Source organism: Vipera ursinii, assembly GCF_947247035.1.
Source record: "Vipera ursinii genome assembly, chromosome: 3".
Classification (NCBI taxonomy): domain Eukaryota; kingdom Metazoa; phylum Chordata; class Lepidosauria; order Squamata; family Viperidae; genus Vipera; species Vipera ursinii.
In genome coordinates this window covers 30420551-30433774 of record NC_139516.1, presented here as the reverse complement: position 1 = coordinate 30433774, position 13224 = coordinate 30420551, and the positions used below count along the sequence as shown (strand labels likewise).

At 37.4% G+C, this 13224-nt stretch overlaps 2 protein-coding genes across 4 annotated transcripts in view; one reads left to right on the top strand and one right to left on the bottom strand.

Moving 5' to 3' along the window:
• PIGU (phosphatidylinositol glycan anchor biosynthesis class U) overlaps positions 1 to 13224 on the bottom strand; it is a gene marked incomplete at its 5' end in the record, with an annotated part of 662778 nt that overhangs the window by 368133 nt on the left and 281421 nt on the right. The gene's annotated exons all lie outside the window — the stretch shown is intronic.
• Positions 1 to 13224, top strand: part of RALY (RALY heterogeneous nuclear ribonucleoprotein) — a 280907-nt gene that overhangs the window by 266796 nt on the left and 887 nt on the right. For 2 of the 3 annotated variants that reach the window (XM_083358248.1, XM_083358250.1), the window contains 5 exons: positions 347 to 397; positions 4639 to 4799; positions 8210 to 8323; positions 9840 to 9985; positions 11623 to 12422. In XM_083358248.1, coding sequence (XP_083214374.1) covers positions 347 to 397; positions 4639 to 4799; positions 8210 to 8323; positions 9840 to 9985; positions 11623 to 11667 — 517 coding nt within the window. In that variant the 3' untranslated portion in view covers positions 11668 to 12422. Of the gene's footprint in view, positions 1 to 346; positions 398 to 4638; positions 4800 to 8209; positions 8324 to 9839; positions 9986 to 11622; positions 12423 to 13224 lie in introns of those variants that run through there. The other variant, XM_083358249.1, reaches the window with a different exon arrangement.

Sequence of the window (13224 nt, the reverse complement as noted above, 5' to 3'; positions counted from 1 at the left end):
TCCCCGATGCAGTTGACAGAGTGAGAAAGAGCCTGTGGCCTAGAGGTTAAAACAACTGCCTAATGTGCAATCAGCCCAGGTGTATGTGTGTGTGTGTATATGTATGTGTGTATGTGTATGTGTATGTGTATATGTATATGTATATGTATATGTATATGTATATGTATATGTATATGTATATGTATATGTATATGTATATGTATATGTATATGTATATGTACGCACACATACGGTTTCCTTCCAGATCTGTGAGACTGATTTCTGCTATTTCACAAAAGTTGCTACAAAGAAAATTTATAGAAAGCATAGTACTAATCCTGTTCTTTTTTATTTTATTTTTTGAAAGCAGTGGCTATGACTTTGACTATGATTACTACAGAGATGACTTCTATGACAGGTGAGCAAATAAGCTAAGAACTGGGCTATCACATTGATTGGCTTTTATTTTAAATAAAGTGAACATAAGGGAACAGACTTTCATAATGTTTGGTCAAAGCAAATATGGATTACTTATATTTTCTACCCTGCCACAGTTTTATTTGAATGGCTGCTTCACTTTTATAAATATATTGCTTTAGCTCTATGGATGTAAAGATTTTTTTAAATGACCGAAAATTGGATACAGATAGTCGTTGACCTACAATCAGTCGCTAACTGACATTTGAAGTTACAACATGCCTCCCTGGGAATGCTTAATGACCTGCTTCCAAACTTCTGACAACTGGAGCAGCCCACACAGTCACATGAGTGCATGTTGGCTGCTTGGCAGCCAGCCCACATTTATAGCCATTTGCAGCATCCCATAGTCACGTGACTGTATTTTATGACTTTCAGCAAAACTGTTCTACAGCCAGTTTGGCCTAGTGACTAGAAGGCAGGCCAAGGATTGTTACTGTAGGGAAAATAGGAGGAGGAAAGTATGTTGGATATATTCTCCACTTTGACTTATTTGTAAAAATAATAAAGGTGAGGTGCAAATAAAAATAGCAAACCATTGGTTCGCTTAATGTCATAGTGATCGTTTGACAACTGCTGCAAGAAAAGTATAAAATTGGGTCAATCATGTGGGTGACCCAGTTTACAACCATCCAGGCTTACAACCATGATCAGCAGGCTCTATTACAGTTGTAAGCTGAGGACTACCTGTAATTGGTCAAAGCTAAAAGTGAAAATATAAACTTTAAAACCTACATTTTTTTAAATAAAGCTTTAAACCACCATGCAGAAGTGAGTTTAATACAGTTCACTTACAATCCCATTACAGGATACCCTTGATCTTGTTAACTAATTTATGGTTCTGATATGTTAACATACTAATTGCAATATGCAAATGTATACACTTTTGTCAAAATAAAATTAAGTTATATAATATAAAAATGTAACTGTTAGAGAAAGTTAAATTAGTGAGACATAACACACATATATTTTGGGGTATTTTGGCTTATTTCTATGCCAGGGCAGGGCACCTCCAAACACTTTTTCAGTTTGAAAAGACAACAGTATCATTGTAACAAACTTTACTAGCTCTTGATTTAGAATCTGTGATAGAAATATAATGGCTTTCTGTGTAGAAAATAGAATAGAATAGAATAGTAGTAACAGTGAGAGGGATCTCGGAGTCCTAGTGGACAAGCACTTAAATATGAGCCAGCAGTGTGCTGCAGCTGCCAAAAAAGCCAACACAGTGCTAGGCTGCATTAACAGAGGGATAGAATCAAGATCACATGAAGTGTTAATACCACTTTACAACACCTTGGTAAGGCCACACTTGGAATACTACATCCAGTTTTCTTCACCATGATGTAAAAAAGATGTTGAAACTCTAGAAAGAGTACAGAGAAGAGCAACAAAGATGATTAGGGGACTGGAGACCAAAGCATATAAGGAACGGCTGCTGGAATTGGGTATGTCTAGTTTAATGAAGAGAAGGACGAGGGGGGACATGATAGCAGTGTTTCAATATCTCAGGGGCTGCCACAAAGAGGAGGGAGTCAGGCTATTCTCCAAAGCGCCCAAAGGCAGGACAAGAAGCAACGGATGGAAACTGATCAAGGAGAGAAGCAACCTGGAACTAAGGAGAAACTTCCTGACAGTTAGAACAATTAACCAGTGGAACAACCTGCCTCCAGAAGCTGTGAATGCTCCAACACTGGAAGTTTTTAAGAACAGACTGGACACCCATTTGTTTGAAATGGTATAGGGTTTCCTGCCTGAGCAGGGGGTTGGACTAGATGACCTCCAAGGTCCCTTCCAACTTTGTTGTTGTTGTTGTTGTTGTGAATAGAATAGAATAGAATAGAATAGAATAGAATAGAATAGAATAGAATAGAATAGAATAGAATAGAATAGAATAGAATAGAATAGAATAGAATAGAATAGAATAGAATAGAATAGAATAGAATAGAATAGAATATGGAGGTCTTCTACTCCAGCCCCCCCACTCAGGCAGGAGAACCTATACCATTGACTGTGTAGTCCAGAGATCCTCAACCTTTTGGGCACCAGGGACCAGTTCCGTGGAGAAAAGTTTTTCCGCAGACTAGAGAGTGTGTGGTTTTGTGTGCTGCCTGCAACCCAAGGATGGGGCTTTGCTTGTTTTTGTGGACTGGTTGCTGGCATGCCACAGACCAGTACTGGTTCATGGACTAGGAGTTGGGGACCCCTGGTCTAGTCTCTTCTTAAAAACCTCCAGTGATGAAGCACATACGATTTGATTTAATTCAATTCAATTCCATGTTGCTTCTCTCTTTGATTAGTTTCCAACCATTGCTTCTTGTCCTGCCCTCTGGTGCCTTGGAAAATAATTTGACCCCCTCTTCTTTGTGGCGGCCCCTCAAATACTGAAATACTGCTATCATGTTACCCTTATTTCTTCTTTTCTTTAGACTAGCCAAAGCCAAATCCTGCAGCCGTTCTTCATATGCTTTAGTCTCCAGGCCTTTGATCATCTTAGTTGCTCTTCTCTGAACTTTTTCCAAGGTCTCTTTTTGTAGTATGGTGACCAAAATTGGTTGCAGTATTCCAGGTATGGTCTTGCTAGGGTTTTATAAATCTTTTATAAATCTTACCACAGATTTTCATGGTAAGGATTCCATTCCTCTAACAAATTACCAGACAGATGTTCCAAATACATTCTTATTCAAAAATGGAAATTAAATTATCAAAACACATGCCTTGAATTTCTGTACTATGTACAGCTGTGGTATTAAAGAAATACCTTACATTTTTTCTGTTAAGGAGACTGCTCATCTACAGTGCTAACATTCTATGGATGTCCATGAGGAATCTTTTACTTCATTTACTTCCCACTGATAGTTTGCATTTCTCTGCCCTGTAAGAAATGCTGCAGGAGTGCTCCTTCACTACGCTATCTGCCAGAGGACGTTATGATTGAGATTATTGGAGCAGCAAAACCCCAGAAGGGTTACTAAAAAAATCTTTTTGCTGTCATGAAGGGGATGTCCGTCTTTTTGCAGCCCAGATATAACAGTCTTGTCATTTTACCAATCAATAGCCCCATTCTAAAAGCATCACGCATGCTCAGTGTCCATTGGGTTCTCTTGAATCGCCCTATTGAGTTCAGAATAAATCCAGTGGCTGTCTTGTTTCTTCCTTTCCATTTCTAAGAAAAACCAAATGTCTGAGTGTTTGTACAATACAGTTTGTCTCCAAAAGATTAACATTTATTTTTTTTAAAAAAAATCAGAAAGTAGAAGGGCCTAGTTGGCAGCAGTAAAACAGGGTTTCAGCAGCCATGAAGTACATAAAAACTTTATTTTAACTTTTTAAAATGCAACTATACAGGGGGGGTTTTTTTACATGAACAAAAAGCTAACTTTTGAACTAAAAGTAGATGAAGCATAGAGGCGGAACTACAAAATTCCCCTGCGGTTACTAAATCAATCTCTGATGAATCTGAGAAGAGCACTTGGTGCATTTAAAGTTCAGCTTCAAAGTCCAGATCTATAACTTTTTATTGCAGTTTGCTTTCAGGTGTTTGCTTTCTACCAAAGTGAGACATGTTTTTCAATAGGTCTTTCACTTCTCCTCCCCTCAACCTCTTTAGCTCTGTTAAAAGACCTTGGTAATTAGGGCTGAAAAGGATCCAGATGCAACAGGTTAAGCAATTGTTTTTTTCTTGCCTGAATGTAACTTTGTATAAATATTATTGGTGCATCTTAGGAAAAAGCTTTGTGTCCTCTTTTAAGGAATGAGTAGGCTCCAAGTGAGGGAGGGAAGATACTAAGATAGGACAGCAAAATAATTGCCTTGGATGATCTGTTCTAATATCCTGGAGATTTGCCTAAGGATTTCTCAAATATGAAATATTGAAGTATTTTTAAAAATGAATTAATGGTAACAATCTTGCTGTTCAAGCAACCTATTAAATAACTTCTCTGAGAGTTGTCAGCATTAACTTGCAGGATAATGGTTGAACAATGTGTCTCCTCAGTAGTTTAATGATCAGCTGTAATCTCTGATGGGCTTTAATGCCCAGGCAAGAACAGATGGCTGGAATGGATGAAGTTTTAGCTCCCTCTAGAGGGCATCAATGGTTTTCATCTCTTGATCAGAAATATTTGTTAATGTATCTGACTGGAATCACTACAGGAAAGAATTTCTTCTGTTTCTGTGTAGACTCTTTGAGTATCGTGGAAGAGTCTCTCCCATACCCAGGATGGTTCCTGTGAAGCGGCCACGAGTCACCATCCCTTTAGTACGACGTGTCAAAGCAACTATCCCAGTCAAGCTCTTTGCCAGATCTGCTGCCCTTGTGAATAGCTCTGCCAAATTAAAATGTAAGTTTCATGTTACTGTGCAGAGGTAACATGTTTACAACTATTTCAGATGTGCCTTTGGAACAAAAGGCACAAGGGCAGACATACATTGCAAACATAATTACTAATAAGTATTTTATGTATTACAAAACATTGCTTTTATTTTATTCTTGAATTTATTACAGTAGCTGCTTCTTATATGCAGGTAGACCATTTGACGTTATGATGTACCTGTCTTGAGGCTACATATGACCCAGTTTCAAAGTTCTGACATTCACACAAACCCCTCCAGTCGTTGAATTTTGGGCACTCAACAAAGACATATTTATGAATATTTGCAGCATTCCACCATTACATGACCATGTTTTATGAACAGTTTTGCCAAAATCCCTATTTACTTCCATTTTTAAGCAAAACTGCACTTGTTGTGAACCATTGGTTCACTTAATGATCTCAGCAGCTCCTTTATAAGCACTGCATTCACTTGACAACCACTGCCAAAAAGGTTGAGAAATTGGCTCAGTCATATTACTGACCCGTTTTACAACCATCATGAGTTACAACTACAATGGGGTATCTCTATTATGGTCATAAGTCAAGGATTACCTTGACTTAGGCTGCTTACAACAATTTTTTATTTATTAAATTTATTGGCTGCCCACCTTACCACAGGGTAACAATAAAAACAAAAACTTGAGAGTAAAGCAATACAATTAAAATCAGAATTAATACTGGTATAATTAAATCAATTATTACTTCAAAACTCGGTGAAAAATGCATTGTTGCCATTTCCCTAAATATTAGGAAGGTGCAGGCAAACACATCTCCCTGGAAAGAGTGTTCCACCATCTGGGAACCACAGAAAAGGTGGCCCCCTCGTGTGAACTAGATAGCTAAGTTTCTGGAGTGTGGGCATGTAACGAGCTATAAGAATAAACTTGACAAAGAAGAGGAACAGCCACAGTGAAGGCAATGTCAGATAAGATAAAATCTAAGTCTAAAGCAGGAACGGAATTTGAGAAAATATCTGACTTGATTTTCCCTAGTTGTCCATCTGGTCAAAGTAGGAAGCGGGGAGGCACATTCAGTGTGATAAAAATAGTTTTAGTATTCATGACTACGGTGTTCAAGTCTGGTCTACCTCAATTGATGCTGTCTTTCTAGATAAGCAGAAGATCCTGCTTTGGACTTGGCTTTCTCTTTATGTGATTGTTGCCTGGGTTGTGGCACTTCCTGCTGTTCCTCAAGGTTATTCTCACAATCCATTACAGGGCATTTTCAAAGTACTGCCTCACCTGCTGCCTTATCTAACTTGGTAGGTTCATAGCAGGAGAAGCAGTATTTTTATTAGACCTGCAGAGGCAAAAGTGCCCACTTATGCTAGTGTTTTTCTAATTTGACAATTTTGAGAAATGTGGACTTCAACTTCCAGAACTCCATAGCCAGCATGTCGGCTAGGGAATTCTGGGAGTTAAAAGTCCCATACATCTTAAAGTTGCCAAGGTTGAGAAACATTTATTTAAAACGTTACCAAGATTGAGCAATGTTCCTGGGAGTCAGATTGTAAGTAATGGTAGGGTTAGGTTGATTAACTTTCTGATTGTCCAGTAACCTAACTAAAATATTTTTAGTGCCATCTTCCAGAGAAAGACCCAACTGAAATGGGTCCAAATAGCAGGGCTTTTTTTTCTCATGGAACGCTCAGAACGGAGTTCCGGCACCTTTTTTGGATGGAACCTTGTAGGGTAGGCAAGGTGGGTTGTATGATATGTGTGAGTTCCGGCACCTTTTTCTTTTATAAAAAAAGCACTGCCAAATAGTAAGTTTCATCCAAAGGCATCTGAAGCTGTGAGGACACCCCTTTCTTAATCGCCTTACCAAAGAATGGAACATTTGAGAGTGGCTCATAATTAAGAAACCTGCCAGGGCAAGGAAAGGGGGGTGGGGTTTAGTAAAGATCTTAGAACTGTTTCTTTAAGCAGGTTGGAATATATTTGATACTCAAGGAGGTATATATTATCTCCCCTAACCATGGAATCAGTGACAACCTGGTTATTTGATCAGGATGGGCAAGGGTAGAACAAGCTGTGTCCACATTTTTGAGAGCTGTGAACTAAAAAGAATCCATATAAAGAGGAGAATGATTGCCTTTTATTTATTTATTAATATCATACTTTTCTGCTCTCAAGGGAATAGTTATAAGAATACAATAAAATATATTAGACAATAATAATAACAAATAAATGGAGCATTAACATAAGCACATACTCATCACAGAGCAAAGAAGAAAAATAAATCGAGCCAAGTATTTAACTGAAAGATGAAATATTTGAAACACACAATAGAATGAGCCAGCTAGATCTCCATAGCAAGACAGTTCAGCTAATGTTCTGTCAGTGCTTTTTACCACAAAAACAGGTTGCCAATGAGATACAATTGTTTGGTAACTACAGCTAGAAACATCTAAATTCAAACTGTCACTGAGAAAAACGAAAGACTAAATGGCTGCCGGAAGGAATACATGCCCTTGGCTGAGCTTTTTACAAAAAAAATAAAGGTGATGATCAAATTATCATCTCTGTTCTAATATTGAACTAATTCTTCAGCTAATAAACCTCATTTGAACTCTACTGCATCATTCATGCCCAAGATTTTTTGGAAATGAAAATAGGAAAATACCGCTTGCCTCCTTTCTTAAGAAAGTAAAACATTCCAGTGAAAAGAGGATGCTCAGCTTTGCCAACATGGAAGAATGAGTGAAAATTATAGCAAATGGAAGGCTGGGAAGTAAATGTCGGACTAGATGGAATCTGAGGGAGTCATCCACCTTACAGCAAGAGCTAACTTATGCAAACATTTGCCACAAATAGCTGATCTGGACACAAGAATTAGGTATTAGTGGGATTGGGAAATACAGTTTTGCAAAAACAAGAAAGAAGGGGGAATTCTTTGCAAAAAGTTCAAGGAATGAGGTGAAAGATTCCTCTTTTGTTTTTTATTGACACAAGAGTTGCAAGTTTTGTACATCACCAAAGCTGGGAGAGTGTGGAAGGAGGTCGTTTTAAGCATTAATAAATGAACTCTTTGATACCTACAATATCAGCATCTTGCCAGAGTCAATATAGCACAGGGCTTCCATATCCTTAAGTAGCTGTGCACTAGCATTTAGGTTTTGATAGTTTATCCCATTGATGGTGCACTCTGATGGGAGAAATGGTACTTGCCAAAATTCTCCTGTCTTCTCCTCAGCTATGAAAGGCAAACGAGACCCTGTCCTATACTGAACCCAATAAGCCCTTATTGTGACGGACGCCAAGCAGGACCTGCAACTAAAAGGTATATGCGAAGTATAATTAAATCTCTGCTCGAGCAAATTGCTCATTCGTACCATACAAAAGAATAAGGCTTTCCTCTAACTTTTGTCTTCCAAGTGAAATGCAGTGAACTGCAGACAATTAAAACTGAACTGACACAGATCAAATCCAACATTGATGCTCTCTTGGGCAGATTGGAGCAGATTGCCGAACAACAGAAAGCACCTACAGGTCAGTTGGCTGATTGCAAATGACCCCTCAGTATCACCAAGACACAATAGGAGTTCAAGTGCAGAAAGCCAGTGCCAGCTTCCTAGTCCTGGCTGACCTTCCTTTGTTCAAGACAAAGGACCTTTGGTACTTTTTGCAATTACAGTACAGGTCCATGATGCCCTTGGTTCCATTCCTAGGAGCTACTACGGGGGGGGGGGGGTTTCCCATCCTCAACTACAGCACCTATCACCTCCAGCCAGCAAGGGCCAAAGTGGACGATGACCAATGGAATTGTAATCCAATCTGTCTGTAGGCACCATATTGGGTAAAACTGCACCAATGTTATTAAATATAAGTGACTGTTACTAGGCAATCTAAAGTATGGACATATTTCAGTGGCATTTATATTATAAGATCGTAATAGCAGAACAAGACCAAATAGCCCCTGGAAACCTGTGATTTCAAAAAACTGTCAGGCTTCCCATCTGAATATAAAAGTATTCTGAGGCTCCCCTGCTGATTTTTTGTCCTTGAGAATGTATTTTCATTGGTTAGCTGTACTAGCAAAGGACGCAGATACTAATAGGAAACTGTAGCTCAACAGATTACATGTCCAAAACATCTACGATTTCCCTATTCATAGGCTGCAGTCCTCCATAGATTAGATTCCAATTTCCATTAATCTTAGTAAAATGGATTGAAGGAAGCCACAATCTAGTTGCATCTGGAAGCCTAACAGGCTTTCCATCCTTGTTCTACTTCATACATCTAAATGACAGTAAGCCATCTTGATATTTTTTTCTGGCACTCCCTGTGCCCTGCTATAATACAGTAGTAGATTTAAAAATGAAAAAGAAAAGAAACATTCTAAGTCTTTTTCATTTTGTCATCTGGTCCAAACCCCCAAACTGATAATTTGTATTGCTTCCAAACCATGCCCAGTTTTTTTTGTTTGTTTCATGGACTGCATTCACCAAGGTTTTTTCAATTAACCCATTTTCTGGTTTTGCATAATGTGTTGAATCATAAACTAATCAAATGACATAGATTAAAAAAAATTAAGTCACAATGAAACTAATTTGATTTGTTAATGACTTCATTAACCAAGTCATGTAAACAAAGCCAAGAATTATTTGTGAGACTGCTTTTCTCTAAGCCTGCACTCTGTGATATGAATCTCAGGTTATAGTTTGCAATAAGCACCTATTAAATGATAAAACTGAAATAAATGAAGTAATATTTCTCTTGGCAACCTTGCTCTGTCAGGACTCATTGCAGACATTTTTTCCAGAAGATATTCCATTTATTTTTTTTCTTTCTGATAAGATGTTCTTAGCATTTGAGTCCAGGTGCCATTTTAATTTTTCATGATGCTCCAAATGTGGCAACATACAGGGACAGTTGGTGAAATTCAATTAGTTTCCTGCTTGGATTCTTAATTACTTCGCTATGCTGAGATAAGCCAAATAAAGCCTGCCAATGAAACAGGATTCTCAAGCCACATAGATATTTTATCATTTGCCTTTTTTTGCAGAAGTTAGAAAAAAGGCAGATGAAAACAAAAGTGAAATTTCTCAAGAAGACACAGCATCAGAAGCAGATGTGAATACGGAAGAGCCGTTAAATGGGGAGGAAGAAGAAGAGGAAGGCCTTGTGCAGGATGATTGTGACGATGAATTGGTAAGATATAGCAGGAAATCATAGTTTTTGCACCAAATGATATATTTTGGGTTTACACAGTTATACCATTTCTCAATCTTCAGGGGAAAGTAATATTTTCCCCATACCATTAATAGATAAAATTATCTCTTAACATATAATGAATTGCACCCAGGACACGTCCTTTCCTGTTCATCTGGGGAACATCCAATTTTACAACTTATTTTCCCACAGTTCTTAAACAAATCACTACATCACACAATTGTTTTCAGCAAATCCGGCTTCCCACATTGACTTTGCTTGTCAGAAGCTGTCTGGGAAGGTCACGTGTGATGATCACATGATCCCAATCATTGCAAATACATGCTGGTTGCCAAGTGCTCAAATTTTGATCACTTAACCATGGGGATGCTGTGACAGTCATAAGTGCAAGGACTGGTCATAAATCGCTTATAATTTAGTGAGATTATAAGTACGAATGGTCACTGAATGAATAGGACTACCTGTAAATGAATGGACAACAGTAAAAAGAAGATCTCACAGATGTTGTCCAAGGTTCCTATAGCTCAAACTATAGACCAGACATGTCAAACTCGTGATGTCACGTGATGTCGCACAACGTATCAGGACAGTTTTGCCATTGCCGGCAATGGGGTGGGCGTGGCTTCTGGATGACGTGTCCGGCCCACAGGCCAGGAGTTTTATACCCCTGCTATAGACCATCGTTCTATTTTCCTACCTCTTATATTTTTTTGTTGTTTGGGAACATGAAGCTCTACTTGTACATTGAGATAATATTCCACTTTTGTTTAAATATATTTAAAACATTAGAGTTGAAAGTGGATATTTAACTGCCTCCGAACTAATATATTTTAATCAAATCCAAGCCATTTAATGTTACAAATATTTGGTCATGTATTTGGCATAGAAATACAAGATTTACAGTCCACATATTTTATCACATTAGTGAAATGGGACAGAATATACATTGGCCAAATGAACAGTACCTGTTATGCATATAAATAAATAAAATAGTCATTCTTATCCCATCTTATTAATTTTTTAATCGCAGATAACTACAAATGTTTAAGTAAACAAATGCTTCATTACCTAATTCAAGTAGCTGTAAAGATAAAGAAAGCACAGTCCCTAAGTTGCCAAATAGATCAATATATCAAACAGATCGATATAAATTTAATGAACAGGCACAGTAATTATCTGGCTACAGAATTTCTATCCAAATTATGGTAATTATTCCTACCAAAATTAGAAAAATTGTAGCCAGATTTTTATTTAGATAGAATATATTAGCATATATAAACCAGAGTATGCAAATATATATCCTTTTTTATATTTGGGGAGTTGATACATTTCCTGCTCTTTGTTGATGCTTATGTGGTCAACTTAAGGGAGAAGATACAGGGAAACTCTTACAAACTCTTTATTTAAGAATAAGTCCCTTTTAGTTTAAAAGAACTTCACTTTTAAGCAGGTATGTATAAATGTATACTTTTAGGACTGTTTTTTATAATCTTTTTCTTTCTTTCTTTCTTTCTTTCTTTCTTTCTTTTTCTTTCTACTTTCTTTCTTTCTTTCTTTCTTTCTCTTTCTTTCTTTCCCTTTCTTTCTTTCCCTTTCTTTCTTTTCTGCTTCTTCAGGAGAATAGCCATTTCACATATGTGGAAGACTCCAGCCTACAGTAATTAGGTATATTCTAAAACTTGCAGATTCCATTCATGACAGCAAAATCCCATTGAATTATGTAAAATAATCCGTATTTAAATTTTCATATTTTGATTTAATAATACAAGCTTACGTTTCACTTTCTTTCCTCCTATTTGGAGAGGTTAATTTCTTGACAAAACATTTAATAATTTATACCATGCTATTTATAACTTTGTGGTGGTGGATGACAGATGGACTGCAACATACATCAGGTATCACAGGCATATAGGGCACAGGTCCCCAACCTTGGCAACTTTAAGACCTGTGGATTTCAATTCCTAGAATTCCCCAGCCAGTTTTGTCCCAAAATTCAGCTGCCTTTCTGCTGATACTAAAAGAAACAGAAAAGGAAGAAGAGGGGAAGTTATAGAAAAGATGGCAAAAAGAAACTTTGGCCTACAAGTGATTAACCAACTTGTTAATCTGTCTTTCTCTGCTTCTTGATAGCCATCGGCTACATAATCATATTTTTGTCAACTTTCTCTACTCATTGAATCTATTAATGTTTGCCCTTGACATTTCATACCAAAAAAGAGGAAATAATATATACATTTGAAATAGTGAACCAATTATTTTCCTCCCACTCCTTCCTTCGCCTAGCATGTCACTACAACAACAAAAAAAGGGAGGATTACAAGAAGTTAAAACCTTTCTTGATATATCCAGCTGGACAAATGTTGACATACAGGGCTGCCATTGGGTCTCTGCCTGGAATTCAAAAGGAGACACATGGACCAATATTTCCAAGCAGTTTTGTAGGACACAGGATAGTCATTCCAATGGGCTATCATTAGTATTCCCACACATACACACACACACACACACAAAATCATTGTATTACACTGGGGGTCTTGTAACCAGCATCCACTATTGAAACAGATATTGTATCGAGAGAATAGAGCATTTCTATCTAGAAATAGGAAAGGAAACAATCTGTAGAAAGTCTTTCTTGAGATAGGAGGTACCAGAATGTGCGATGAGTACAATTCCACAATATACAATGTATGGTTTTGCATTTGAAATCCGGATCATGCCTTCTAAGCCAGGTGGTCTTGTAGTGGCCCATTTGCTTTTAAGCCTTAGTCCAGTGTAGTTTCCTGCATAGTTGCACTAGAAAATGTACCCTTTAGTATCTGAGATATCACCTAGAAAGATGAAGATGGTTGTTATCGGGCCTTTGTTCCCAAGAATAAAACAATTCTCCATCCAGTTTCCTAAGGATTAAGAAGGCAAATAATTATAAAAGCAGAAAGAATACTGGCTAAAGTTGGCACATACGGCATAGTAGTATGCGTATTTTGACCCAGGCATTTCATAAGAATTTTGAATGAAATATTCACTTTATGGCCCAGCTATGCAGCCAATAAGGTTCCAAAACATAATTTACACTTTTTCATACCAAAGCTTCACAGAAGCTAGTCCTAGGAGTTTCAACAAGGGCAATTGAAGAAATAGTAGTGTGTCTTGATTTCTTTTTAATTACAAGAAATCTAAGTGCAGAAGAAAAATGTATTTTCTTCCCTGTTGACCATTTT